This window comes from Crotalus tigris, unplaced genomic scaffold, assembly GCF_016545835.1.
Source record: "Crotalus tigris isolate CLP2741 ecotype Arizona unplaced genomic scaffold, ASM1654583v1 scf7180000017601.7605149639:7615979, whole genome shotgun sequence".
NCBI classification, from domain to species: domain Eukaryota; kingdom Metazoa; phylum Chordata; class Lepidosauria; order Squamata; family Viperidae; genus Crotalus; species Crotalus tigris.
Window position 1 is genome coordinate 4,512,449 of NW_024096505.1, and position 26,455 is coordinate 4,538,903.

The 26,455-nt window shown below is 33.6% G+C and overlaps 1 protein-coding gene across 3 annotated transcripts in view; it reads right to left on the reverse strand.

Moving 5' to 3' along the window:
• The window catches only part of TTC3 (tetratricopeptide repeat domain 3), a 60,517-nt gene that overhangs the window by 3,067 nt on the left and 30,995 nt on the right, over positions 1 to 26,455 (reverse strand). For all 3 annotated transcript variants that reach the window (XM_039369919.1, XM_039369938.1, XM_039369928.1), the window contains 20 exons: positions 23,430 to 23,491; positions 22,450 to 22,568; positions 22,025 to 22,342; positions 20,124 to 20,393; positions 19,274 to 19,320; positions 17,357 to 17,410; positions 16,148 to 16,224; positions 15,024 to 15,179; positions 12,989 to 13,856; positions 11,589 to 11,654; positions 10,565 to 10,714; positions 9,836 to 9,975; positions 8,514 to 8,582; positions 7,558 to 7,654; positions 7,002 to 7,102; positions 5,926 to 6,013; positions 3,920 to 4,024; positions 2,463 to 2,854; positions 1,041 to 1,158; positions 210 to 437 (listed from right to left, as the gene is read on the reverse strand). In XM_039369919.1, coding sequence (XP_039225853.1) covers positions 210 to 437; positions 1,041 to 1,158; positions 2,463 to 2,854; positions 3,920 to 4,024; positions 5,926 to 6,013; positions 7,002 to 7,102; positions 7,558 to 7,654; positions 8,514 to 8,582; positions 9,836 to 9,975; positions 10,565 to 10,714; positions 11,589 to 11,654; positions 12,989 to 13,856; positions 15,024 to 15,179; positions 16,148 to 16,224; positions 17,357 to 17,410; positions 19,274 to 19,320; positions 20,124 to 20,393; positions 22,025 to 22,342; positions 22,450 to 22,568; positions 23,430 to 23,491 — 3,525 coding nt within the window. The remainder of the gene's footprint in view (positions 1 to 209; positions 438 to 1,040; positions 1,159 to 2,462; positions 2,855 to 3,919; positions 4,025 to 5,925; positions 6,014 to 7,001; positions 7,103 to 7,557; positions 7,655 to 8,513; positions 8,583 to 9,835; positions 9,976 to 10,564; positions 10,715 to 11,588; positions 11,655 to 12,988; positions 13,857 to 15,023; positions 15,180 to 16,147; positions 16,225 to 17,356; positions 17,411 to 19,273; positions 19,321 to 20,123; positions 20,394 to 22,024; positions 22,343 to 22,449; positions 22,569 to 23,429; positions 23,492 to 26,455) is intronic.

Consider the following 26,455-nt stretch of genomic DNA (forward strand, 5'->3'; position numbering starts at 1 on the left):
TGGATTTTCAAAACTGATCAATTTAGCCCATTCTCTGATTTCTATGATATTAAACACTGCCTACATTTTGAAAACTATTCTAAAACCTTGAAAAAAAAAAAGCCTATGTTTAAAATTTTAAAATGGCTTTAGAAAGAATATGTATGACATTCCTGCATTGAAATTATTGAAGTGATTTATCAAAACCACAGTTTTCATAGAAAACCTACAGGGGCATCATTTGATTTTTTCCACTTTGATTTTGAAGTTTCACCGATTTTTTTCCATGGCATCTGATTTGACTGAGGTGGAAAGTTAGTTTTATTTTTCTTTTCATTAGCAGCTTTAGACTTTGGTTTGCTTTGTACCAATGTGTTTAATACTTTTTGAGTATGACTTCCATTTTTTCCAGAAGTACAAGAGGATAACTTTTCATTTTTTCCAGAAGAGGAAAGAACCTTTAAAAACATAATGGAAAAGTATTAGTAATACCTTCTTAATTTATATTTTATTTTTGCACTGTTTAGGTAGTTGACAAATATATGAATTAAAACAAATGATTATTTGAGGCAAGAACACAAAGCAAACAAAACAGAACATATCAGTAATAAGCATTCCAAAATAATACCGAGACAAATCTTGGTCTCTAAGCAAAAAAAAAAAAAAAAAAAATCCCTTTGATAATGGGACGCATATTGAATACCAAATAAAAATGAAATAAAATGAAAAACCTATACTTGTAATCCTCAATTTATAACAGTTCATTTAATTACAATTCAAAGTTACAACAGGATTGAAAAAAGTGACTTATGACCGTTTTTCACACATGACCACTGCAAACATCTCTATGGTCACATGATCAAAATTCAGATGCTTGGGAACTGGTTCATATTTATGACGATTGCAGTGTCCTGGGGTCACATGATCACCGTGTTGAGTCCATTAAGATTTTCTTTTGTGAATTTATCAATAGCAATTACCAATAGCATATATACCATAGTGTATCCTATGTATTATATGGGGGTTTCTTGGTAGCTACATAAACATTTCCTGCAAATTACCTTTTTTGTGTTTGGATGATCCAAGATAAATTCAGTTAACCTGTTTAGGTATGCATCTGTGCTCAACTTGTTTCTGTTCTTGATATTGACTTCTTTTATAAAATTTTCTAAATCTGAACTGCAGGAGAAAAGAAACACAGGTATTCATATATTTTGCAAGAAGATAAATACTGTCTACAATATGGTATATTTTAGAAAACATGACTATCTAAAACTGAATTGCATTTTGTGCCCTGTCCCTATTAGCATCCTGAAGAATGTATATATTTTAAAATAGCCACTTACTATTTCTTCTTCACTTTAAAGCATCCTAGAAACAATGAAAACTTAAGACATCCACCTTATTTTTCACAGGTCTTTGGATAAAACAAAGATTCCACTCTGAATTTAAGATAACTATGTTGTGTTACAACACATCCCATGAATATTTATTTCCCACTCCTGTTTCAGAAGAATTTATGCAATGGGGTCACATATAACTGAACCCCAGGCAAAGAACTCTATATATAATAATGATTTATTATACTGTTACTTTTAAAAAAAATGATCCTAAGAATAAAAATAAAAATAAATGAATAGAGTAGAGAAATCTGAATTAAAGCATAATAGAATGCTGAAATGAGTTAACTCAATTCCTGCCAACCAAATTAAGAAAAAATTAAGAAAAAAAATAGAAAAATGGTAATAAGCAGCATGGTACAGAAAGCATTGTCACCAAGTCTTGAACTTAGTGCCCAAACTGAACCATAATTGCAGATATTAAAAATTACTTATTATTAGATATTAAATATTACTTATTATTAGATATTAGATATTAAAAATTATTTAAGATAATGACAAGAGCCATTTCAAATTTTCTCTAACTTTAAATCATATTAGGAAAAGCAAAAATAATCATTTCTAAAGATTTGTGCCAGAGTATATTTAAATTATACATTATACAATTCTAACTAGATCAGTGGTTCTCAACCTATGGGTTGGGACCCCGTTTGGGGTTGAACGACCATTTCACGGGAGTCGCCAAACAACGCAGTCCGCCATTTTTCCCCCCTTTTCCTTAGCTGTGCTACTCCCTTTTATTCTATTGGCTTTTGAAAGCCAATAGAATAGACTCTCTTGAATAGAGTCTAATTCTATTGGCTTTCAAAAGCCAGTAGGAATTGTCCAGGCTGTCTCTGCCCTGCTGAACCCGCCAAAAGTCCCATTCTGCAAATGGTGCTGCACCAGTTGAGTAGTCCTCGACTTATGACCAGTTGAGTAGTCCTTGACTTATGACCGGTTGGGGGTCGCGGCATTAAAAAGATTGAGAACCACTGAACTAGATTTTACACACACACACACACACACACATACACACACACGAGAGACATGATTTTTAACTAAAGTGTGAGCTACCCATTTTTTTTTCTAGCATAGACACACCTTGTATGGTATGGAAATATAATTCTAAGTTGGTTAATGATATTTTCAGATAGCTTTCCGAGAATTGGCTTGTTTAGAATTGTAGCATTGTCCAATTCTGCAGCGCCTGCTGGTTCCTCTAGAATGGTGTGGAGAAATTGACTTCCTGAATTTCCTAGTGATTGAGGCAAGCATACTTTATCAGAAAGTGAGCTTTGTCTGCATTCAGAAGGCAGTTCTCCAGTGTCTTTATCTGAAGGAGGCTCTGGATCTTTATTGCCAGTGTGAGTTTTAACTTTGGAAGGTAAGGAGTAATTGTCATTAACATTTGAAAATGGAGCAAACAGGTGCGGAGCAGCAGCTGAATACATTATGATGGCTGGGTCATTAATAGGAGACTTCTCAGGAGTTGCCTAAAGGGAAAGAATAGCACAAAGACTAAATATGATGAGAAAAACTATTCCAAGCATTCTAAAACTGCTTCTGCCTCATCAGATAGCTTGAGACTGAAGTTTTTATTTATTTATCATTTTTTAAAAACTGCCTCAGATTCTAGGTGGTATACAAAAAGAGCAACAAGCCAGTTTAAGAATATATAAAATATTAAAAATAAATATTACACTAAAAATAACATATCCAACACCAATGATTTCCAAACACTACAAAACTGAACAGTAAAAGTCAAAGCAAAAAGGGAAAGAGTCTTTTAATGTCACCTGCTTTGCTGAGGCAATCATTTACTTATATGCAGCATTATATTTACAATAATGCTTTATTTAGGAAAAAATTAGATTACCAACAATATCTACTCTTTTATATGATTCAACATATAAGAATATCATAACAGGGTCTGAGAATTTTCTATCAAAATATTGTAACGTATCACAGCCTCTATTTCTGTTGAAAAATGAATCTTATACTATCACAGCCTTCTTTTAATTTCAGTCTTTCTGGGCGTTCAAATGGTGTTTCCTGGCAGCAATTTGGACAAAAAGCTGAAGAATTCTCACAAATGAAGGCAAATATACATGTCCCAAGATAATGAGGCATGATCCAATCTGAGTTGGTACAACAACAATCAATTACTTAATAACCAGTCACCAACACCCCAATTAACAATTAAAAGCCACACACAACCAGGCATCATATAAATATTATACATTCTGGAGAGAAAGAAGTTTCCTGAGGATGGGTTCCGGCAAGAAAGGTTGGAAGACTAAAACTCTGATCCGGGTGATTCAGATTGGATCCTGAAGAATTCTCAGTTTATGTCACAGCCTTCCATTGTACCCACTTCTTGTTACTGTATATATTCCCATAGGAAAGAGAATTCTAGAGGCCCCAAGGCAGTTCATATATGAGGGAGGGACCTTCTCTGAAAAAAATTGAGCAAGCGATAGAACTGTTTGAGCTTTTCCATGCTTCAAAGTTGCAATAGTGAAAACACAGGGATCTGTTCGTATTCATAAAATACTTACTAGTGACAAACCAGTAGGTGGCTGAAGATCTGCGGTTTCTATTGGAGTGATACTATTTAGGAGAGCACCATTTTTTACTATATAAATCCTCTCTTCAAATTGACTCTATGTAAAAGAGATGAGAGATACCTTTAATATTCTTAGATCTTAATTCTCTATCTAGAGTACTTAACTTAGCTGAAAGCCCAAAATAAAGCCTATCAGTAAAAACTATATAAATGAATGTGTGATTCTTAGGCTAATGCCATAGCATCTGGTTCCTAAATGATGTTTTGAAACAAGCTAGGTTCATTTTATTAATTAAAAAAAAGAGAAATTAATATCCTACAAGCATTAATATCCTAATCTCAAGTATTATTTATTATTGTGGTTGCTTACACAGTCTGAGATATGCTTAGGCTGAAATTGGGATTTTTATCCACCTATCAAGTCCCTCCCAAGGACCTGAGAAAGGCCGATATTGTTGTTTCATAGTGTCAGAGGTATCGCAGGATGTAAGCTGTTGTGACTAAAGCTGCCTTCTGCAACTGACTGATGGTGAATTTGTCAGTGCCAATGGTGTTCAAACGATGCTCCAGTTGTTCTGGGATTTCACCAAAAGTGCCTATATTCCAAAGTTTTATATAGCCACACATATTATAACAACAACTCTGCCCACCATTGTAAAACAGTAAAACCAACAAAAAATAACCCAAACCAAAAATAAAATTGACAAAAACTCCATAGCATCCCAAGGCAGCACTATCCCATGCGCTTGTGCACGATGATGCTGTACCTTAGCGTCATCCTACTTCAATGATTGCTGAAAAAGCCAGCTTGTCAAGACCTTCTGGAAGGCAAGGAGTGTGGGAGCCTGCCAGATCTCCGATGAAGAGTTTTACAAGCAGGGAGAGGTACAGCCTGCTTCCTAGGTCCCACTAGATGACAACATTTAAGAGGGGACATGGAGCAAACCCACTCTTTCTGACCTAGTGGGCCAGGAAGATACCCTCAGGGAGAGGACATCATATAGGTAGCCTGGCCCCTCTAAGGCCTTAAAAGTGGTAATCAGCACTCAGAAAAAAACCAGATGCCATTGCAGCTTGTGCAACAATGGTGTAATGTGGGTAAAACATGGAGCACCCATAACTATAGCATTATTGCCACATTCTGGAGTGGTTGTATTTAGTGGATGGTCTTCAATGGCAGTCTCATGTAGAGTGCAATACAATAATCCAACCAGGAATTGGTCAAGCATGAATGACGATGAGTCAGACCTCCTAGACACAATTGTCATACAACATTGGCCTGTGCAATAAATACTCCCTTGCCCCGGCCATGGCTGCCCCTTCTCTTCAAGCAGGAACCATGAGTCCAGGAAGACCTCAAAATTGTGTACCAGCTCTGTCTAGGTTACTGCAGCCCTGGCAAGAATCTAAAACAGTCTATTCAGCAACTGAATAAGTACTGGGGCTAGTGTCTCTTGGTTGGCCAGGGGTAGAAATATACAACTAGGTATCATCAGCATAAGATACTGCACCACATGCCAACAAAAGACCTCATCCAGCTGTCTCATGAAGATGAAACCACACCATTATGAAAATGTATATATTGTTTAAAAAAAGCAATACAGTATTAAGTAATTTTTGCAAGCGGTAAGTTTACACATATTAAGTATGTCTGGACAGGTACCTGCACTACTCCTTCCTTTGTGAGCAGGATGACAAATACAGAAGCCCAACTATATAGCTTCCACTTATATCTGAACCAGGTTTATTGGCTTTCAGAAACTCTTCATATTTAATCATAGTTCAAACAAGTATAATAGGCCACTTTCTTGAAGCCTCTGTTTCTGTTTTTGAAGAGGATGGTATGATTGTGATTCCTGGCTTACTTTCCCATTTGTGCAAATGAAGGGGTGAAGGAACTACATAAATATACAGAACTTGTTTATCTCTCAGTTTTCTTCAGATATGATTGCACTACCAATACACAATGATCAATAAAAAGTATCACAAGAGACTTACCTCTATTTTTTTCTTTTCTTCTCCAATATTGGAAATAAATAACTCCCAAGAATCAATCTGTAATTTTGACTGGGGCATTGCAGAATGACTGAAAATGATATAATTTATGTAATTTAATCATGTAATTAATTTGATATTAATCAATCCATTTATAAAACTTATATCCTAATTTTTCGTAATTATAAATGATTCTAACCATGAAATGACAATTAAATAATTCAAGTTGTATAAGTAGTTGCTTAAAATATTAAAGTTTGATTTTTTTTTCTACAAGCATTCTTTCCCAAATCAAGCTTATGTTGTTGAAACATAAAAAGTAGGTGCTCAAATTATTTGAAAAGCAAGACTTTTGGAAAGAAAAAGAGAATCAAGGCTTTGTAGAGTTAAGTTTAGAACAAAATAACAGAGCCTGGCATAAGCAGAAAAAGAGGAAACTCTGAATTACTTGAGTCAAAGGAAGAAGAAAAAACAATGCAAAACCCTAAAATCACATGGCTTTGGCCTTCCAAGCATCAAAATGAGTTGTAACAGCTGATGGATTTCAGAAAAAAATGGCCAATGCAATTTGCTAACAAATATTTTATCGATTGTCATACTCATTTCAGAGTAATAATTATGATAGCACTATGACCTGCTGCCATAGTCAAAGTTCAGTGAAGCAAATTATGCATATACATGGTTCACTTAACACATTTTTTCTATGTTGCAACTACAACAACATGACAATTTAGTAAGAGGTATGATTTGTTAGGAGAAGAATTAGAATCTAACGCTAAAAGCTAATAGTGAGCAAAGTCATCTATGGCAGAGTTTCATCCCTTTTCAGACCACAGATCTTGTTAGTAAAAATCAAATTTCCAGGGACCCTAATCAAGAAGCAAGACTCTGATGTTAGAAAATCAGTTGCATTCAGATTAAAGTGCTTTTTCTCCCTTAGTTTCTCACAGAGCCCTATTAAGTTCTCACATTCCTAATATTCCATGAATATGGTTCCAAAACTCTGATCTATATTGCCATTCAGTATCTTTCACAACAACCACATATGCAACAGAATATTTGTATATTGAAAGCAATACCTGGTCATGAATTTTAGATATTTAATATTGCCTTTGGCATTTGTTGATTTTCTGCATAATTTATATAATTCTTTCTCTTTCCAGTTTTCAAGTACTGATACCTGAAATAAAATTAATGTAAATCTAAGCATCAAGCTGGAGAAAACAGTATATCGCATTAACTCTGTAGAAAACAATTAATCACCAACACTTATGACACTATTCTTTTTCATTACTGCAAATTGTAATCTTAAAAATATAACAGTATAAGTATATTTTAAAAACTAACATAGAGGTAGCAAGAAACTAAAAATTAGAAGTTTACACTAAAGCTGTATGGTGTGCTCTAAAACTTACTCTAAATTATAACACTGTGATCCAAACAAAGGAGGAGTGATCAGTTTGCCTCTTGCAACTTTAGCTTGTTAAATTCTGACTACCAAATTTCAGCAGAAAAACAATGAATCCTAGTGGATGGAGCCCGACAACAGTATTACTTCAAGTATATAACTTTTAGACAAACATGTTAAAATATTAAGATAATAAACAGTTTGTGGGAATCAGCAATATGTTTTACCTCGGCTGCTATTGCTCTTTTAACACATTCTTGCTGATAATCCTCTGTCTTCTTTATAAGTTCCTCCATTTTTACTTTTTCACATTCAAACCTATTACTGTAAAGTAAAGTTAGACTATTAACATATGCTCGGACCTCTATGTGCCTGCATATCTGCAAAACAAAACTTAACTGAGCACACAATCTGGTAAAACTCTCGTATCAGTAAACTTTAACTAGGCCAGTGTTTCCCAAACTTGACAATTTTAAGGCATGAGGACTTCAACTCCCAGAATTCCACAGCCAGCGTTGCTGGCTGTGGAATTCTGGGAGTTGAAGTCCACATGCCTTAAAATTGTCAAGTTTGGGAAACACTGAACTAGGCAAAACTGTAAATGTTTTTCAATCAAGGTACCTCAAATAGGCCAACTAACAAAACCAGTACCCATGACTCCCAGGTAATTGAAATTTAGCAAATTTTATAAAACATTTTATGACATAAAAATGACCCAAAATCATTTTATGGCATAATACAAAATGTCATAAAACATTCCCTGTGGTCAACTCCTAATGTTTGACTATACAGTTTAACACCAGCTACTTTCAAGGCAGATGTAGAGCAGGAGATTTTAACAGGGCTCTCCCAAGACTCACGACAGGAGGGGAAACAGCATACGCCAATATTATATGTGGTAAGAAGAATGATCCAATGGGGTCACAGGTTGTTTAGTTACTTATAAGTAGCAACAAATAATTTTAGTTTAATTAAACACAGCATATACATTCAGCTTGATTTATAAAGTGCCTTTTTCACTGTTAATCTCTGGCAAGATTACAGTTTCTTCTTTATGGTCTTACAACTGCGTTTTCCAGAAATTAATTTCTGAGTATTTAATAGACAGTATACATTTATCAAACAGATCAAACGATTTGTGAAATGTCTAATTAAAGATTAAGTAAAGCATATTTATGCCTACCTTATCTCCAGAAATTCATCCAAATATGCTTTGTACTGTTTATCCTTCTCATCAATACTTTTCATATATCTGTTTTATTACATAGAAGTTTTACAAACAATATCATAGTATATAGCTACTGAATACAATGTTTCTTAACTATATTACAATATTCAGATTTTTTTCTTGTCTATCAACATTTGACATTAGATAACCAGATTATGCCATAAGCCGTATAAGAAAATATTCAGATCAGAACTGAATCATACACAGAGTAATATTCAACAATATGAATTATGTATGCTAGCTAGCACTTTTCAGAGACAAATTAATATATCTAAAAGGAAATCATTCAGCCTATTTTTGACAATATCATGAACCATGTCAGTATATACTAACATTAATAAAACAATTTATCCAATTGTTCTATAGGATGAGTGGCAGGTAAAATTACTAGCACAATGAATGTTTGTAGGATAAAAAATATGAAGAAACAAGGAGCTTTTTGCAAGTTTTCATTATTTTGTATGATAGAACATTGAAAATGTCTTAATATTTATTCAGCTAGAATACTATACCATTAAAGTGGATTGAGAATCAATTTTAGTATAATATTTAACCTGCTTGCCTAGAAACTAGGAGAGTGTGAGTTCTAAATCTCCCTTATGCATGAAAATTGGCTGGAGAACTTTGGGCCAGTCACTCACCTCTCAAGGCTATTGTTGTGGGGAAAAAGGGAGCAAGAGTAATAGGAATATTTGTGCCTTGACTTTAGCAAAAAAGTATGTATACGTGTGCGTTCGTACATGTAAAGGATAAATCATAATAATGATGATGATGATGTCATCTGAAGGAAGGTTGTGAATGGGATTGTTCTTCTCTGAGGTTGAATATACACCATTTTATTTTTTTGTGCAACCCCTTGCAATACAAGTGGTCCTCAGAGTTATGACCTCTCAGTCAGTGAGTGTTCAAATTTATGACAAAGTTGAACAAGGGGAACTTACAATATATCCTCAGCCATGATAGGGAGCTGCAGCCATGTGATCATGATTTCTAACATTCCCTGCCACCTTCCCACAAGCAAAGTCAATGGGGAAGCCGGCAGGAAGTCTCAGTCCAACGAGGTCTTCATTTAATCATCCAAGTGGATGATTTAACACTAGTAACTAGGACTGGTGGAATTGCCATCACTGAGTGATGTGGTCACGTGACGTTCTGCCATTGTAACCCAAGAACCACCTATATTCAGAAACAAACTAAAATCTGCAAAAATATGTAAATCTGAAGTCCATACAATCTCTCACCACCTAAATATATTTTGATTTTCAGAATAAACTTACGTTTCATTGGTTTCTACTTGCTTTCTGACTTTATTTTTCGCTGCTTTTAATCCTTCTTGGTTTTCTTTTTTTTCTTGTTGCCATTTTTTAAAGTTCACTTCTGCATCTTGATGAAACCAATCCAATTCTCTCTTGCTGAGCTGTAAAAATATATATATTTATTTACCCCCCACAAAACTTAATGGAATGCTTTCTTAAAACAAAATACCCTAAAAATAGTGTTTAGGAATTATTTGGATTAAAAAAAAAAGTGACACGTAAAATTATTAATGTACATCTGAAAAGAAAATATTGCTTAAGCTAGGTACTGTACCTAAAGTTTCTATTACCTTGAAAATGGAATAAAGAGTTTTTATATATTTTCATTATGCAGCAAAGTGGCTAAAAACAGTCACTTTGCTTGCATAGCGAAAGTATATAAAAACTCTTAAATATTCGATTTTCAGGGTATAGAAACTTTAAGTACAGTACCTAGCTTAAGCAATATTTTCTTTTCAGATGTACATTAATAATTTAATGTAATAATCTTCCAGGTTGCAGTGAAAAAGTCTTTAAAATAATCTCATTTCAAATACAGCTTGAATTATAACGGCAAAGTTTTTTTCAGCAAAAGATAAAAAGTCATGTAACTGGCCGTATAAATGTACAAAGAATAATAGTGGCAACCATGATGATGGCCATATTTCCTTCCCTTTATATGTATAATTAGTAATGATGAAAAATAATTACCTTATTTCCTTCAATAAGTAGTGATAACTCCTCCTCTAAAATACTGGCGTCTTTGGAACTTCGACATTTAAGTTGTTCATACTTTTCAGTTGCTTCTTTAAGTTGTTTTTGTAATACATGATGTTCTTTCTCCATACGTAACATATCTCCCTGCAAAATATATTACATTCTATATTCCTACAATGCTTTAACCAGTTTGCATAACCATAAAAAACAGCAATAACTAATTTAAAATTATTATTGCTGCCATAGATAAAAATCAAACATTCTTTTATCTACAAATTTACATTTAAACATAATGTTAAAGAAGTACAAATTTTTGACACAAGCATCTGATTCCCTCTCCCAAGATAAAACAGGAACTTAAATAGCAGGTCAGCAATAATGTGATCTTACATATTATACCTATTTCTCTAAATCTGAAAGTCAACCAAATAAATGTACTAAGTATTGGCAATTTCAGTTTTAACTGAGCTCCGATTGAGCTGATTGTTGAGTGAAGCAGTCATTAAGAGGGACTTCATGTGACTGCCCATAGGATTGCTCGGCTCAATTATTGCAATCCCGGCACTCTAATTTCTGAACTCCACAGAAGGACGTCAGCTTTCTGCATGCAGAAGAGAACTCCTGGAATGGAGGTCAAATTATCATGATCTGAGCTCCATTTCTGTACCCTTCTGAAGGAATTCAGCATCCCTTGGCAAGTAGCTCTTTCAGCCTCCTTTCAGAGACAAGAGGGAATCCTCTCTGCTGGCTCCATTAACTTTCTAGGGAAGCCAGAAGAGAAAATTGCAAATGTCAATCGCATGATTGCAGGGCACTTGGTAACCCAGCTGAAAGGGCCAACAGCACCCAGATTGTGATTATACAATCCATAGGTGGGGGAATGTAACATTTTACAACAGTCAGTAATGACTTCTGAGGCCATCGTAACTTCGAATGGTTAACAAATGGTCGTAAACCAAGGATTACCGGTAACCTCAACCTCCGTGGACACACTCTGTACATCTGATAATTTACTTACTTGTTGGCTTTCATAAGGATGAAGAGGTAAAGTATTAACTGCAACATCTGTTAGTTCCCGATCCACCTACAATGTAAAGGCCCAAAAATACTTTCATAAAGTATTTCATAAACAACATAAAGACAAATAAAATGTGACAAAAAAATAGTTCTGATATTTACAAAGAAAAAGAAGCTACTAAGGAGTTGACAAATTACTGAAACACAATAATCCAGAAAGATGTCACTTGGCTTTACAAGTAGCCCTCATTCTCAAAAGTGGGAAACAATGGAAAAAAGGTGCCCTCATCAGATATTGGGGATAGTAGAAAGACACTGGGAGGCATGGGCTGAATTGATAAGCCATAACTGAATTTAAGTGTGTTGGCCATGGCTAAGGTAGTTAAGGAAAATCAGTTGCAATACTGGTTGTGGGAGGGCTTAGCACAGATTCCATGTGGTAAAAGGGGAGGAAGAAGAGGAAAGGTAAGATAAGCTTTTCCTACTCATCCCGGAACAATCCCTGATTTTTCCTGAGCCAAACCTAAGAAATTCCAAGCCACTGAGAACTGTCAGGTTGAACTTCCAAGATGCAGTTGTTATTTTAAGCACAAAATATGTTTATTGCTTTTGGTGCATTTTAATTATACTGAGCAGAAGAGAAGTCAACAAGAACCTGAAGGCATTAGTCAAAAAAGCTTATATTTTTATAAGCTTTTTGGACTAATGCCTTAAGGTTCTTATTGACTTCTTCATTTTTTGAATCTCCTTGTATTCTGGCTTATCACTACTGAGATCTGACTCATCATTTCCAAAGGGCATTAGAAGCAGAATCACACAGCTTATGTACACCAAAATACAAAAATCCATTACTTGAGCTGCACTTTATTTTTCAGTAATTAGGCATATGTAATTAGCCACTACGTTTGAGATGCATCAAAATCTAATCGATTATCAGTATAATGTGCGAACCAAACCTTACAGATTCTGTTTTGTATGAAATCCAGAACAAACAAAACATTCCACGTGTTGTTTCTGTCAAACTACAGCCATTCTAGAAGAGTTTGGTAGAATTTTGGTGATGTGATAGTATGCTGCCAGTTTGAAACTAAATATATTTTACCACTTAGTACTGTACAGCAGTGGTCCTCAACCCCCGGTCTGTGGACTGGTACTGGCCCGTGGTATGCCAGCAACCAGTCCGCACAAACAAGCAAAGTCCCATCCGCGAGGTGCAGGCAGCACACAAAACCACGCCCCCTCCGGTACGCAGAAAAACTTCTCTCCAGGGTACCAGTCCCTGGTGCCCAAAAGGTTGGGGACATCTGCTGAACAGTATATACATTAAGTGGTCAAATCTAAAAAAGGAAAAAAGTATTAGTTCATTAATATGCACAACATAGACTAATGTATTTCTCTCACCTGTATAGCAATCATCCTTGAACGGGGATTGTTTCTTGCTAGAGATTTATTCTGCTTTTTTATTTTGGTAACAGAACTACATTCAGCATCATTACAACAATGATCCTCAATCTGGTCAGGATTATCTTTGCAAGTCCGAATGTCCAATTTCATTGCTGTGCAAGGAATGTTCTGAAATGTATGTACTTGATCAGCTGTGGTAAATTTATCAACATTACACTTGCTATGCGTTGCTTCTTCTGAATCAGTATCAAGATAAGCATTATAATCTGCATATATATAATTGGTTTGCTCAGAAATATCTGGAATAAATGGCACTTGAGGAAAAACTGGAGATAGTCTCTCATTCAGAAATATTGTATGATCATCAGATACAGTTGGAGACAAAGATACACTTGCCATCAGTGCAGTGTCAGTTGTCTGACTAGACAAGGAATGTGAGGAAGCCAAAGGACTAAATGAGGAATGGCTAGTAGTCACATACTCTACATTATTTGTAGATGTTGGAATATAAGGCTTATTATTAAAAGAGACAGGCTTAAATTCCTTAGCAGTTGGGTTTAAACTGGATTTGCTATGGAAATTGTTTTCTTGACAGTATAGGCTCTCTGAATAATTTTCTTGATTTTTAATGTTTTCATCAATTTCAACAAGTTCTACATTTTCCTGCAGCATAACAGCATGTTTCATCAATCCAATAAGATCATCCACCATAACAAAACGTAGAGATCCCAGAAGAAAAGATTTTAGACCACCAGCATTCTCCACTATCCTACGAGTGTCTGTGGGAAAATCTTCATATTCCCCAACTAATAGTGGATTATCAATTTCCATGGGACCATGTTCTTCCAAGATTTGAGAAAAATAGCTGTGAAAATAATCAAAATATAATTTTAATACCAAAATAAGCATTCATAATCTGTATATATGCAATTAAGATTGCTCAAAGTGTCTAGAACAGATGGCATTTAGGTAAGAAATGAAAAAATTCTCTCATTCTTATATTCCAAAAGAATTGCGTTCAGAAATATTGCATGTTATTCAAATAGATGGAGCCCCCCCCCCAAATCATTTGCTATAGGAATGATGCAGCCATAAAGTCACTTGATTTGCTTTCTAAATGCTCATTTTTACAAGAGTAACACAGTGTGACAATCTTAAGAATTCCAGTTTGAAATATAAAATATCTACAAATTAGAAAATAGACTTTATGTCATTTTGTATTAAACACTATAGGACTTTCCAAATATCACGCATTGTGGGAGAAGTTGGACAGTTTTTCTTGATACTACAGTATTGTCTGAATGTATCCTGAAATACCCACACATTTGAAAAGAACTGTTATAAATGTGTAGCTCATTTTAACTGTTAAACAAACATGCACAAATTTCAAGGAAGTAGTCTTCCGAGACTGCCCCACTTCCCTTCCCATATAGCTAGTACACACTTTGGTCAAAAGAGAACTGTAAACAAAACTCAATGTTTGAAGCCAATACAATGCAACCTGTCCTATAAAGACAACTTGCAACTTAAGGCAATTAACAAACTTTGTATTAAATCTCTGGAGAGCAATAGATATTTTCATATATTGGTACCAACCTACAACAGGTAAACATAGTCAGGATAAATACTTTTCTGGCAATTGAAAAAGAATTTCCAGCAAAAAATAATTTAATACAAACAGTAAGTGGATAGACATAAAGGAAAACAGGGGGAAAGAACCATCTCAGAAAGGCAGCATACAAGAAATAAAAATTTCCAAAGGATTCCCAATAATATATGATCTTAAAAGCTAACTTTGATCAGCCATATAACAATCCATTGCTCTGCTTTTTTAAAAAAAAGTAAGGCACATTTGAAACATCCTTGGGAGGCTTCAATAGAAGGTTTAGACAGGAACATCTCTTCATTAATTTAGTAAAACTACAAATGGGTTAACTTGTAACAATTAACAATTGTAATTCAACTGAACTCTTTCTCCAACCTTTTTGTTTAATAAGTAGCACTCAACTAAAACAAGAAAATAAGAACATACTCATATAAACTTTCACATGTTGGGTCTGGGTTATTGTCCAAAATTCTCTGATAACTGTTGTTAGAAGAAGCAGTACTATACAACGCTTCAAATATCATAACTTGTTCATGAAGATCATCTGGGATTCTAAAAGGCTCATGTGGATTCATAAAACTTCTGTTGAGAAAAAAACTTCTATGTGAAAAATAATGTATTGTAAACCATGGTGTCTAAATGGTTTAAAGTTAAATTACTAAATCAGACCACTACAGTGAGAATTCTCAGTATAACAAAATGAAAATAGGCCAATAGTATATTATACTAGTTGCAAATTAATCTTAACTCCAATGTACAATTACATTATGAGCACTAACTAGAAAAGACACATGCATCTTTCCACTTCAATGGTGGAATAAAATCCTTTTTTGCATGTCCTTTTACAAACTTACTAGAGCAGGATTCTTTCACAATACTTGTGTGGGATGCTGATGGAATTGTGTGTAAGACTTTCCACAAGGTACAAGAAGAATTAAGAAATAATGATTTGATTGTATTTTCTGGTGCCTCTCCAAATGTTTGATCCAGCATAAAGTTCCCTTAGCAAAATAGTAAAGGAAGCAATATTTGTTGATCCCCCTCCCTCGTTCATTATTCTCTATTCAAGTCCTAAGTTGTTTCCAAAAGGAAGCAGAATATTAATAAAAGTTGCCTCATATCTTTTCCTTCTTAGGGAAGTTTTTACTAATCAAAGAGTTTTTCACTGTCAAAGGGGAACAACTGCACATAAAATGGGATATTTTGAGCCAAAAATGTTTCTGTCTTACATTGGGTATGGCACTGTATATTTTAGATCAGGGGTTCCCAACCGGGGAGTGCAAGACGATATTCCAGGGGGTGCGAAAACTTGGTTTTTCAAAATTATAGTTTATATGCATAATTTGTTGCCGTTATTTTGAACTTTTGTAAGGGATGCGAGAATATATCAGAAGCGTTCTAGGGGTGTGGGGTATAGAAAAGGTTGGGAGCCGCTGTTTTAGATGCTTTAAAGAAAGATTATGAACACAGTTCCCACAAAGAAAATTATTTATCTGAATCTAATTAAGGTTAGATTTTTGAAGAGTGCATTTTCATGCAGTACAACTTACAATGTATATTCTTCAGAAAATATATTGTCTTCTTCTTGAGTTACTGTACCAACTCCACCAGACACAACTAAAATAGCCTAAATTAAGAACAGAAAAACTGGTTTAAAAATAAAAACCAGGCAAACTGTAATTAGAATTGACTAGGTTTACTTGAATATCACAAACACTTTTGAACACATGAGTAAGAAATAGTATTTTATATCCCCAGAATTGGTCAAAAATATTTATTTATCAAAACTAGATATACATTTTTTTAAAATGCCAATTGTTCCTTTTGCACTGAATTTTTCAGATATTACCCTGATGATTATTGATGAATAAAATCCAATTAGAATTGCTTTGTTTGCTTTGATCTAGCCAAGATTTGTTTATCAAATGAATTATGATTTAAGCTTTCATGTCCTATAAAGTAGATTGTAAAATTATATAATTAATACATCAGTGTAACATTAACACATTTACCCCTCTGACTATGATTTCTTTATGATGGATATTTCTGAGCACTTTCATAAGTCACATTAACAGTGTTCAAGTTATTACATTAAATTCCATTTCAATTAGAATGTAAAAATATTTAAAAGTCAACAGGTTGTTTGTTTTTTTTGCATCAGATAGAAATGCCCATTTAACATATCTTCTGCCAACATTTTGGAAATATCTTTAAAATATTTTTTTTCTCTGAAAATACTCTATAACATGTATTTTTAAACAAATATATTAATATGAATTTTTAATTAGCTGGATTTTTTTCCTTATATTCTTAAAATCCTAAACAGCTAAAAATTGAGTTTCGTCATAAGATCAGAGCTAAATATTTTTGGGAAGTATTGAAATAAGGACATAGTAGTACCTTGGTAGTCATCCGGGATTCGTTCTGGGAGGTGTGACGAGTACTGAAAACAACAGGTACCGAGCAAACCACAAGACTTACTATGTGACCTTTTATTTCAGTCGGAAAGAGTAGTAAGACATGAGGCAGCCATTGCCAGCAAATTCTATCTTGCGCGTCAAGTAACAGGAGAAAGATGACTACCGGGACAAGATTTTTGCTTCAAAATGTGTCGAGTACCCAATTCAACAAATTTTAAAGCAGCCGAGTACCTCATACAAAAATGGTCTCCAACCACTAAGCAGAAAGAAATGTAAAGAAAGCAAAACAAATTATATTTGTTAGATCTAATATTGTGAATGTATTTTACAATTATTTACCTTGGATTCTTTTGACTTTTTCCGGTTTTTGTTTTTAACTTTGATAGCATTATTCTAAAAGAAAAAAGAAATTTAATATTTAGTATTAACCACGTTATACCAATGTATTATATGGAAAAAAACCATGCTCTTTTTTCAGCCTAATGGTTGTTTTAAAAAATTAGGAACTGTTGGGAACATTATAGGCCTCAGTACTGAACAATAATGAAAAAACAACCAGTGATCATGTCTTTTGCAATATCAAAACATTGCAATTACATATGAGAAATAAACAGACCCAGGATACTGGCTCTTTATTGTGTAAATAAGAAAACAGAAACCTTGAATATATATGTATGAACGGTGCTGAATCAGGCCAAAGACCCAGCTTCCAGCATTCTGTTCCCAGAGTGGCCCATTAAATGCTCTTCAACTCCCATAAGGTAAACACAAGTACATTAGCATTCTCCTTCCTTTCTAATTTATTACATTTAGGGATTTCAAACAGTTATCAAAGTATCTGGATCATCCGAAACAAAAAGCAATTTGCTAAATGTTTAAATGCAAATTTCAGGAAACACTATTTTGACTCAAACTTAACAAAATCAATTCCAAATTTACATTACAAAGCCCAAATCAGAGAGCAGTATCTAGTTCTCATTAGCAGTATTATGGCAGTATAATTTCATGTTAAAAAATATGCTAGTTATATAGCATTGCAAAACTATGTGAAATAACAGTACATTATAACAGTCTGCTTCTACAAAATTAAGCGCAAACGTAACATTTCCCAATGCTTATTCCTTTTCAGTATTAAACCTTAGCTGTATACATGGTGCTACCAATGAAAACAGAAACAAGGCTCTCACACAACATATGCTAATAGAATAGAATGGGCATAGAATGAAACCTAGCCCATAAAATGAATTCTCCTTCTGCAATTTTTTCCCCGAGGCAGCTGGGAAAAATCACTCCCTGCATCTTCCTCCACAAATTGAAGAAGACGTTAAGAGCTACTTCTAGCCAAAATATGAGATTTCCCATCCAATATAAAGGCTCCCTTTTGCAAAGGTCAGAGAGGACACTTCCAATTTCCAAAAGCAATTTTTATATAAAATTTATTATATTTTAGAAAGAGTAATTGTAATACTAAGCATAATTCAATTTTAAAACAAGGCTCAAAATAATATGAATATCCAGATTACAACTACCTATGGTTAGCAGTACTATAGATATAAATAGAACACAACTATGAATATAACCTAACTATATAATAAACACTAATGAAGAAGAAATTTTGAGGACAGGATAAATACTAAAGGGAAAAAAAGGCTTAATAAAAAATGGGATGCTTCTGATATTTTAACTTCGAACACATGTGACTATCTTCCCTGTTAATGTATGCCTCAGAAAATGTCAGTTTTTGAGAAAAAGAGAGAGCTGCAGTGAGAGGGAAAAAATATTTGATCCCCTGCTGATTTATACATTTGCCCACTGACAAACAAATGATCAGTCTATAATTTTAATGGTAGATTTATTTTAACAGTGAGAGATAGAATAACAAAAAAAAATCCAGAAAAATGCATTTCAGAAAAGCCTATCATTAAAATTATAAACTGATCATTTCTTTGTCAGTAGACAAACGTACAAAATCAGCTGGGGATCAAATAATTTTTTTCCTCACTGGAAATAAGGACTATATGAATTGTTTTTGACACATACTATCACCAAGCTTAAAATATATTTAAATAATGTATTTTATTTGCTTTGAAATTTATTGGCTAATATTAATATAAGATTAGCTGTCAATAATACATGCAATGTAAATCTAAAATTAATAGGAAGATCAACATTGTCTATTTCTTCTAAATTCTAGAATTGTTATTAATTCATTCACATTTTAATTGCAATCAAGATAAACAGAAAAAGCAAACTTACTGAAGTAGTTTCAGTATATTCCTTCCTTAACACAATAAAAGGATTGTCTATTTAAAAAATAAATTTTATTTATTGTAAGAAAATACACAAAAAACATAACACTATAAAGTATTCTTTAAAAAAAATCTAAATTCCAGGACTCACTCCACTCAGATAGCAGTTATGCTTTTATAGTCAGAATTCAACAGTTATTCAAATAAGTAAATAAAAGACAAACAATAATTGCAATACAATACACACAAAATAGGCCTAAAGATGGGATTCTTCATGCCAATGACTACAGAAATTAATAAATGAGCAAACCTGCCATTATATATACAACAAACATACAACTAAATCATAGTCAAGGGTATAATCAAAATAAACTTCCATCCTCATCACAGACGTGCTGATACTTTATATACCCAACATTATCTATACATTGTTATAGTTTGCCTAATCTCTATACCTGTACACAATCTATCCCTCACCCAAAACATTACTATTTGCAATGTTATGTGGGAATGATCTTGGGAGGAAAAGCCACAGCAATGTTCTGATAAATGAAATGTGAGGCCAAAAGAAGAGGGCCACTGAATGTTTCTCAAAAGGGACCTTCCCTTGTGTTTGGGAGAGTAAAAGTGAATGATGGGGGGGGGGGAGAGTACTTTCAGACTTCCTAGATTTTGTTAATCTTACAGTAAAGGTAGAGTTAGCATGCCTGTGTGTGCCCCCTGTTTGGACTATCTTGCAAAGCTGACATTGCCTGAAAAATCAGCTATTCCTTTCTGCCAAGTTATTTTTGGGGATTTCTTTCAAACTGGTGACAAATCTTTCATAGAATGCTTTTTATGCATTCTTGCACACTTACCCAGGTTATCAAAATAGTCATCTAAACATTGATGAAGAAATGGGAAACACTGTCTATTTTCTTCTAATAACCACAATAAGCAGCGAACTTCCATAAGTGACAACTCTTCTAAGTATTTTATTATTTCATCTGTATCTTCAGATAAGCAGGTGAATGTTCTGCTGAGTTTAATACCATATTTCTCATTCCAGAGAACTGCTACTGAATTAAAATCAATCTGTAGAATTAAAGTTATATATTCCGAGAGAAAAAATTCAGTAGCTTTTAAACCTGAAAAATAATAGAAATAGTAATAATATCATAGTAGTATTAATAAGCTTCATGTGAAGATTATCATTTATCCTCTGGTTTACATTTCTCTCTCTCTCTCTGTATGTGTATGGGGGATATGCGTGTTTGGGTGTGTGAGTGATAACCTACTTATTATTTTGGGAAGTGTTTAAATATTTTTGAATACTCTTTGGGGAGCACATTGCTATATTAGAGAATATTATATTAATTGCTATTTTCAAATTACTATTGCATTTTACTTTTGCACCACTCTTTTTCCTAAAGAGATAATAAAAACCTTCAATTAAAAAAATAATTTGCCCTTTTGAAATAGAAGTTAATTATGATGGAGACACTGTACATGCTGTATTCTACAAAATAAATAAAATAATTTTAATTTACATATAGTTTCTGGAAACGTTCTGGTTTTGATTAGTCATAACAAAAATGGCATAGATTTTAGAGGAGAAACAAAATCAGCAGTGTAAAACAAATGTGACAAGTTCCATCCAGCTTCTGATCCTGCATTGCCATAACAAATTAAAAATCTATACAGAAGACTATTCTTAAAACTACTGAAATCATGCCACTGTGAGTAGCATATTATAATGAGCAAATTAAAAAGAATTTCTGACAAGAAACTTAAAAAAGAAAAAATTGGTAGCTGAGATACATTCTAAATTTAATGTGACTGATTTTAAGGTACTATTTCTTTTTAGGGTATACTTTTTATCAGCTATAATAAATGTACATATTTATCCTAAATCACTACAATATTAGGCCTTTGAAAGCTTTTAAGAGTCACTTCACAAAGCAAATTAGTGGAAAGGAAGCTTTCTTTGATGCGCTCCAGCAGTTGCACCCTTGCAAGGCCTATGTGGCTGCTTTGAAAGCTGTGCTGGGTTATCTCCATATGCCTCTGGGTACAATCAGCCCTTTACTTCGCTGCAGGTCTCAGTGCAAATTACTACTAGGCTGCCCACCAAGAGAATACCTTTTCAAGATCCATATAGCCTTTTCTTTCTATATTTAAATACAGGTAGTCTTAGAGTTATGACCAAAATTGAGCCCAACATCTGTGTTGCTGAGTGAGATAGCTGTTGAGTATACTTTGTCTCATTTTATGAACTTGCCACAGTTTTTAAGTTTATCACTGTACCTGTTACTAATGCGGTTGTTAAGCGAATCTGGCCTCCCCATTGACTTTGCTTGTCAGAAGATCGCAAAAGGCAATCACGTGACCCCAGAACAGTGCAACCGTCATAAATACAAACCAGTTGCCAAGCATCCAAATTTTGATCTTGTGACATGGGGATGCTTGCAACAGTTGTAGGTGTGAAAAACGGTCGTAAGTCGCTTTTTCCAAAGTTGTTGCCATTGTTACTTTGAAAGTCACTAAGCAAATGATTGTAAATCAGGGACTACCTATAACAATCTTAACTTTCATTAAGAATAAATCATAAGAGAATTTGCAGATCAGAATTAGTACGAATAGTTCCAGGTTTACAACAGCTAAGAGAAGTCTCTTCTTTAAGGTAAACAAACCTCATTCCTAAATTCCATGAGCTATATATATAGTCCTAGAATGAAATAATAAAGGAATTACAGGACTATAGAAAACATGACCATACCATTATTGTCAAGATGTTTCATCCAGTCATGTAGCTTAGGATCCACTTCTTCAAGTTCACTTACAACATGTACAAAAATTCTTGTCTTCACTCTATCATTTTTAGCAATTAAAAAGCTTATGAGCTGGTCCATTATTTCAGCCACCGATAGACAACTTGTTGAAAAGAGTGCATAATCCTCTTCACTAAGTACCCACCAAGATAGCAATTCAATCAGAAGTTTGAAGACATCACGTATACCATCTTGTATATTCACTGTATACCGTCCAATAAGTTGCAGGACTGTATCCTCAACAAAAAAATTCTTTGGAGTATTTCCTAAGATAAAGCAAATACTGTGATGGCAAAACTTTGGTGATACAAACAGGGCATAAATACATAGATATTTGCAGATATTCTCTAAAGAAAGATCTATATTCACATACCTTTAAAGCTATCATCTTTTGCCACAATGTTACTTCTGTGAAGATTTCTGAAGGAGACTGCTTCTTTTATAAATTTTCTTCTTAGTTTTTTCTCCTGTTTTACTTGTAATTTCCTAAAACTGATGCAAACAATTACGTCTGAACCTTACAAGACATTTAACAATATAGGTTTATAACTCACCACTGAAAAGTCAAAACCATGAATGCTTGAAATACATAAAGTCTCTTGCACAATTACTGTTCAACAAAGCAAAGAGGAGCTAACCAAAGAACTATGTGAGTGCAACAGACATATGGACAGCTCTCAGTGAAGATGAAATTTGGAAGTACTTTGACAAGTAGATGACATAATCTTTAAATATTAAAAATTGTCATCATTTATTAATTAAAAGGTAAATGAACTTTAATAACCTGGATAATTGTCCATAGCCTAATATGGGCTAATATAAATATTTAAGATTTACACAACTAATATAAGTTAATGAAATAACACATAAGATTCCAAAAATACCAACTATAACGGCATCATTCCCACGAAGCTCTATTACAATCAACAGTATTAAACATGATTAAGTAATTATTCTAATGTTAATAATCATTAATAGAAGTCACAAATTTGTATGACTACTGATTGTATTTACAGAACTATGTCCCATTCAAAACCAATATTCTTTTCCAAACATAAATCCAATTAAAGATTAAAAAGTCAATAAATGCTGATTTGTACAGAGCTTAGAAACTTTTGAATATTATTACTCATCAGCTCAAAGTGGCTTAGAGAAGTCCTATTAACCTTGCTAGGTCACTCAAGGCTGGAGGATAAGAAATCAAATAATCGCAGTTATCACAGTCAAATCATCAGCAATATCTTTGTGTATCCCATTCTAAGAAATAGCATTTTTCAGTTGGTAGTTCATCTTTTCTTACTGGGAATATGTTATTTAAAAAAAAACTGTTACCTGAAGAGTTTGGAAACTTACCTTGAGCATTTCTGCTTTAGAACAGGCCTTGGAGGATTCTTGGTTATTATTTTATGTTCAAACTAGGGAAGCAAAAAATGCCAGCTTCAAATATTCCTTTTCTTTGATATTATGTTATTGTGATTTTTAAAATGAAGGAGATGCTGCTATGCTGTTACATTAATTCATATTAATATGCTTTACTAAGACCACAAATATTATTTAATTGTAAATTATACATTATTTTATTCAATGTTACAATATAGCTATTCAGCAGATTCTTTTAATTTCAATGTTATCAGTATTCTGCATCTCATCCATCAATTTTTCTTGACTATCTGCAAATAGCTGACCTACCGAAAGTTTCAGAAGAGATTAAAAATATGTTGAACAAAGAGATAACACCCGTAAAACTATCAGAGGCAATTAAGAAACAAAACAACAACAAAGCACCAGGGCCGGATGGTTTACCAGCAGAAATATATAAAATTTTGCAAGAATCTTTAAGTCCAATATTAATAGAGCTATTCAATGAGGTCCTAAAAAATGCGAAAATACTGACTTCATGGGAAGAAGCAATTCTCACACTGATTCCCAAGGAAAACTCAGTTTCGGTGTTATTAAAAATTATAGGCCTATTTCATTATTAAATTCGGATTATAACATTTTTATGGCCATAATGGCTAAAAGACTTGAAAGATTCTTAGTAGAATTTATACATACAGATCAAAATGGCTTTTTACCCAAAAGATATATAAGAAATAATGTTAGGATTGTATTGGATGTATTGGTATACTATGAGGTTCATAATGAAAAACAAATGGGATTAATTTTTCTTGATGCACAAAAAGCATTTGATAAGGTGAAATGGGACTTTATGTTCAACCAACTGGGGTATATGGATTTTGGGGAGAATTTTATAAATATGTTTAAATCAATCTATTCCAAACAGGCAGCTAAAGTTATAATTAATGGAGAAACAACTGAAAGTTTCCAAATTCAAAAAGGCACAAGGCAAGTTTGTCCATTATCTCCATTACTGTTTGTATTGTCCCTGGAGGTATTAACTAGACTGATTCTGAAAGATGAGCAGATCAAAGGATTAGAGATCAAGAGAGAAATATTTAAAATGCAAACCTTTGCAGATGATCTTGTTTTTATAATTGAAGAGCCACTACAATCAGGGACAAGGCTAATGGAAGTACTGGGTGAATATGGTGAAATAGCAGGCATAAAGATAAATAAAGAAAAAACCAAAATGCTTGTTAAGAATATGACTAGAGCACAGAAAAATGAATTAGTTGATAGATTAGGTATCCAGACTACAAAGAAAATAAGATACTTAGGAATACAATTAACAGCTAGATGTGCCACACTTAAAAGAGATAATTACGATAAATTAACGGAACAGATTAAAATTGATTTGGATACCTGGACTAACCTACAGCTCTCTTTTATGGGTAGAATTGCCGTAATTAAAATGAATGTGCTACCCAAAATATTATTTTTGTTTCAATGCATACCGATCAAATTAGATAAGGAATTCTTTTCAAAATTTTAGTCAAACCAATTTATTTGGCAAGGGAAAAAAGCAAGGATTAAATTAAAATTATTGCAAGATTCTAAGGAAAGGGGCGGTCTCAGCCTCCCAGATTTGGAAAAATATTATCAAGCTACAGTATTAATATGGGTGCGGGACTGGATACAATTGAAAAATAGGAGATTATTAAGATTGGAATGCCATGATATGCAGATTGGATGGCACGCTATGTTATGGGATGAGAAATACAAGGTCAACCAGTACTTTCGGAGGCGTACTCAGGCGTACTCAGACGAGCGTTAATAGATGTATGGGTTAAAATTAGGCAACAAAATTATATGCAAGTTCCCAATTGGATTTTCAACATTGGAAATGCACATACACCCAATGTTTATACAATTAGGAAAAGTAACAACATACAAAAATATATTAGATGAGAGAGGAGAATTGAAATCAAGGAAAAATCTTCAAGATGAAGAGACAGAATTGGAATGGTGGGCATATCTCCAACTGCAATCAAGATATAAGAAAGATAAAAAAGAGTGGGGTATAAAAACAGAGTCGATAGAGCTAGATAAAATATTATTAGGAACTGAGGACAAAATGATTAAAAGAATATACCACTACCTTCTAGATCAGGCAATGTATGAAGAGCAGGTCAAGGAAACTATGCTAAAGTGGAGTAGGGATTTCGGCTTTAATATTGATCTGCATATCTGGCAAGAATTGTGGGAAAGAAACAGGAAACTCACCTTAGCTACTTCTTATAAGGAAAATCTCTATATTTTACAGATGGCATTTCCCACCCACAAGGTTAGCCAAAATGGGCCCAAATCTCTCACCCATATGCTGGAAATGCAAATTAGCAATAGGGACCTATTACCATATGTGGTGGGAATGTCCTAAAGCCTGTGATTATTGGAATAGTATAAGAAAATGGTTGGAAGAAATATTAATGTTAGAGATGGAGCTAAAACCTGAACTTTTTTTATTGGGCATAACCATAGAGAAATATGACAAGGGGATAGTCTATTTGATGTTGCACATCTTGACTGCTGCTAGACTGGCGTTTGCACAAAAATGGAAGAACAAAGAAACTCCCACAGAGGAAGAGTTACTATGTAAAATACTATCTTGCACTGAAATGGACAGGATTACGATGGAACTGAAGGATAAGAGTGGATCAGAATACTTTGAAATCTGGGACAAATTTTACTATTGGTGGGAATCAAGGAGGACTGTTGGGATTACAGATTAGTGTTAAGATAGAAATGTATATAATCTTAGGCCAGCAAATAGAGAAATGAATTAAGTATTGTATAAATAACACATATGTATTTATAGAGATAAAGAACTAAATGTAAGAAGAGAAATAATTTGATAGAAATGTTTATACTGGAATGTTACGTCATGTCCAATGTTTCCTTTTTTAACTGTATTATAAATACTTTTTTTAAAAAAAAAATTCTTGACTATCAAAATTAGCTGAAAATATTGTTGTACAGGT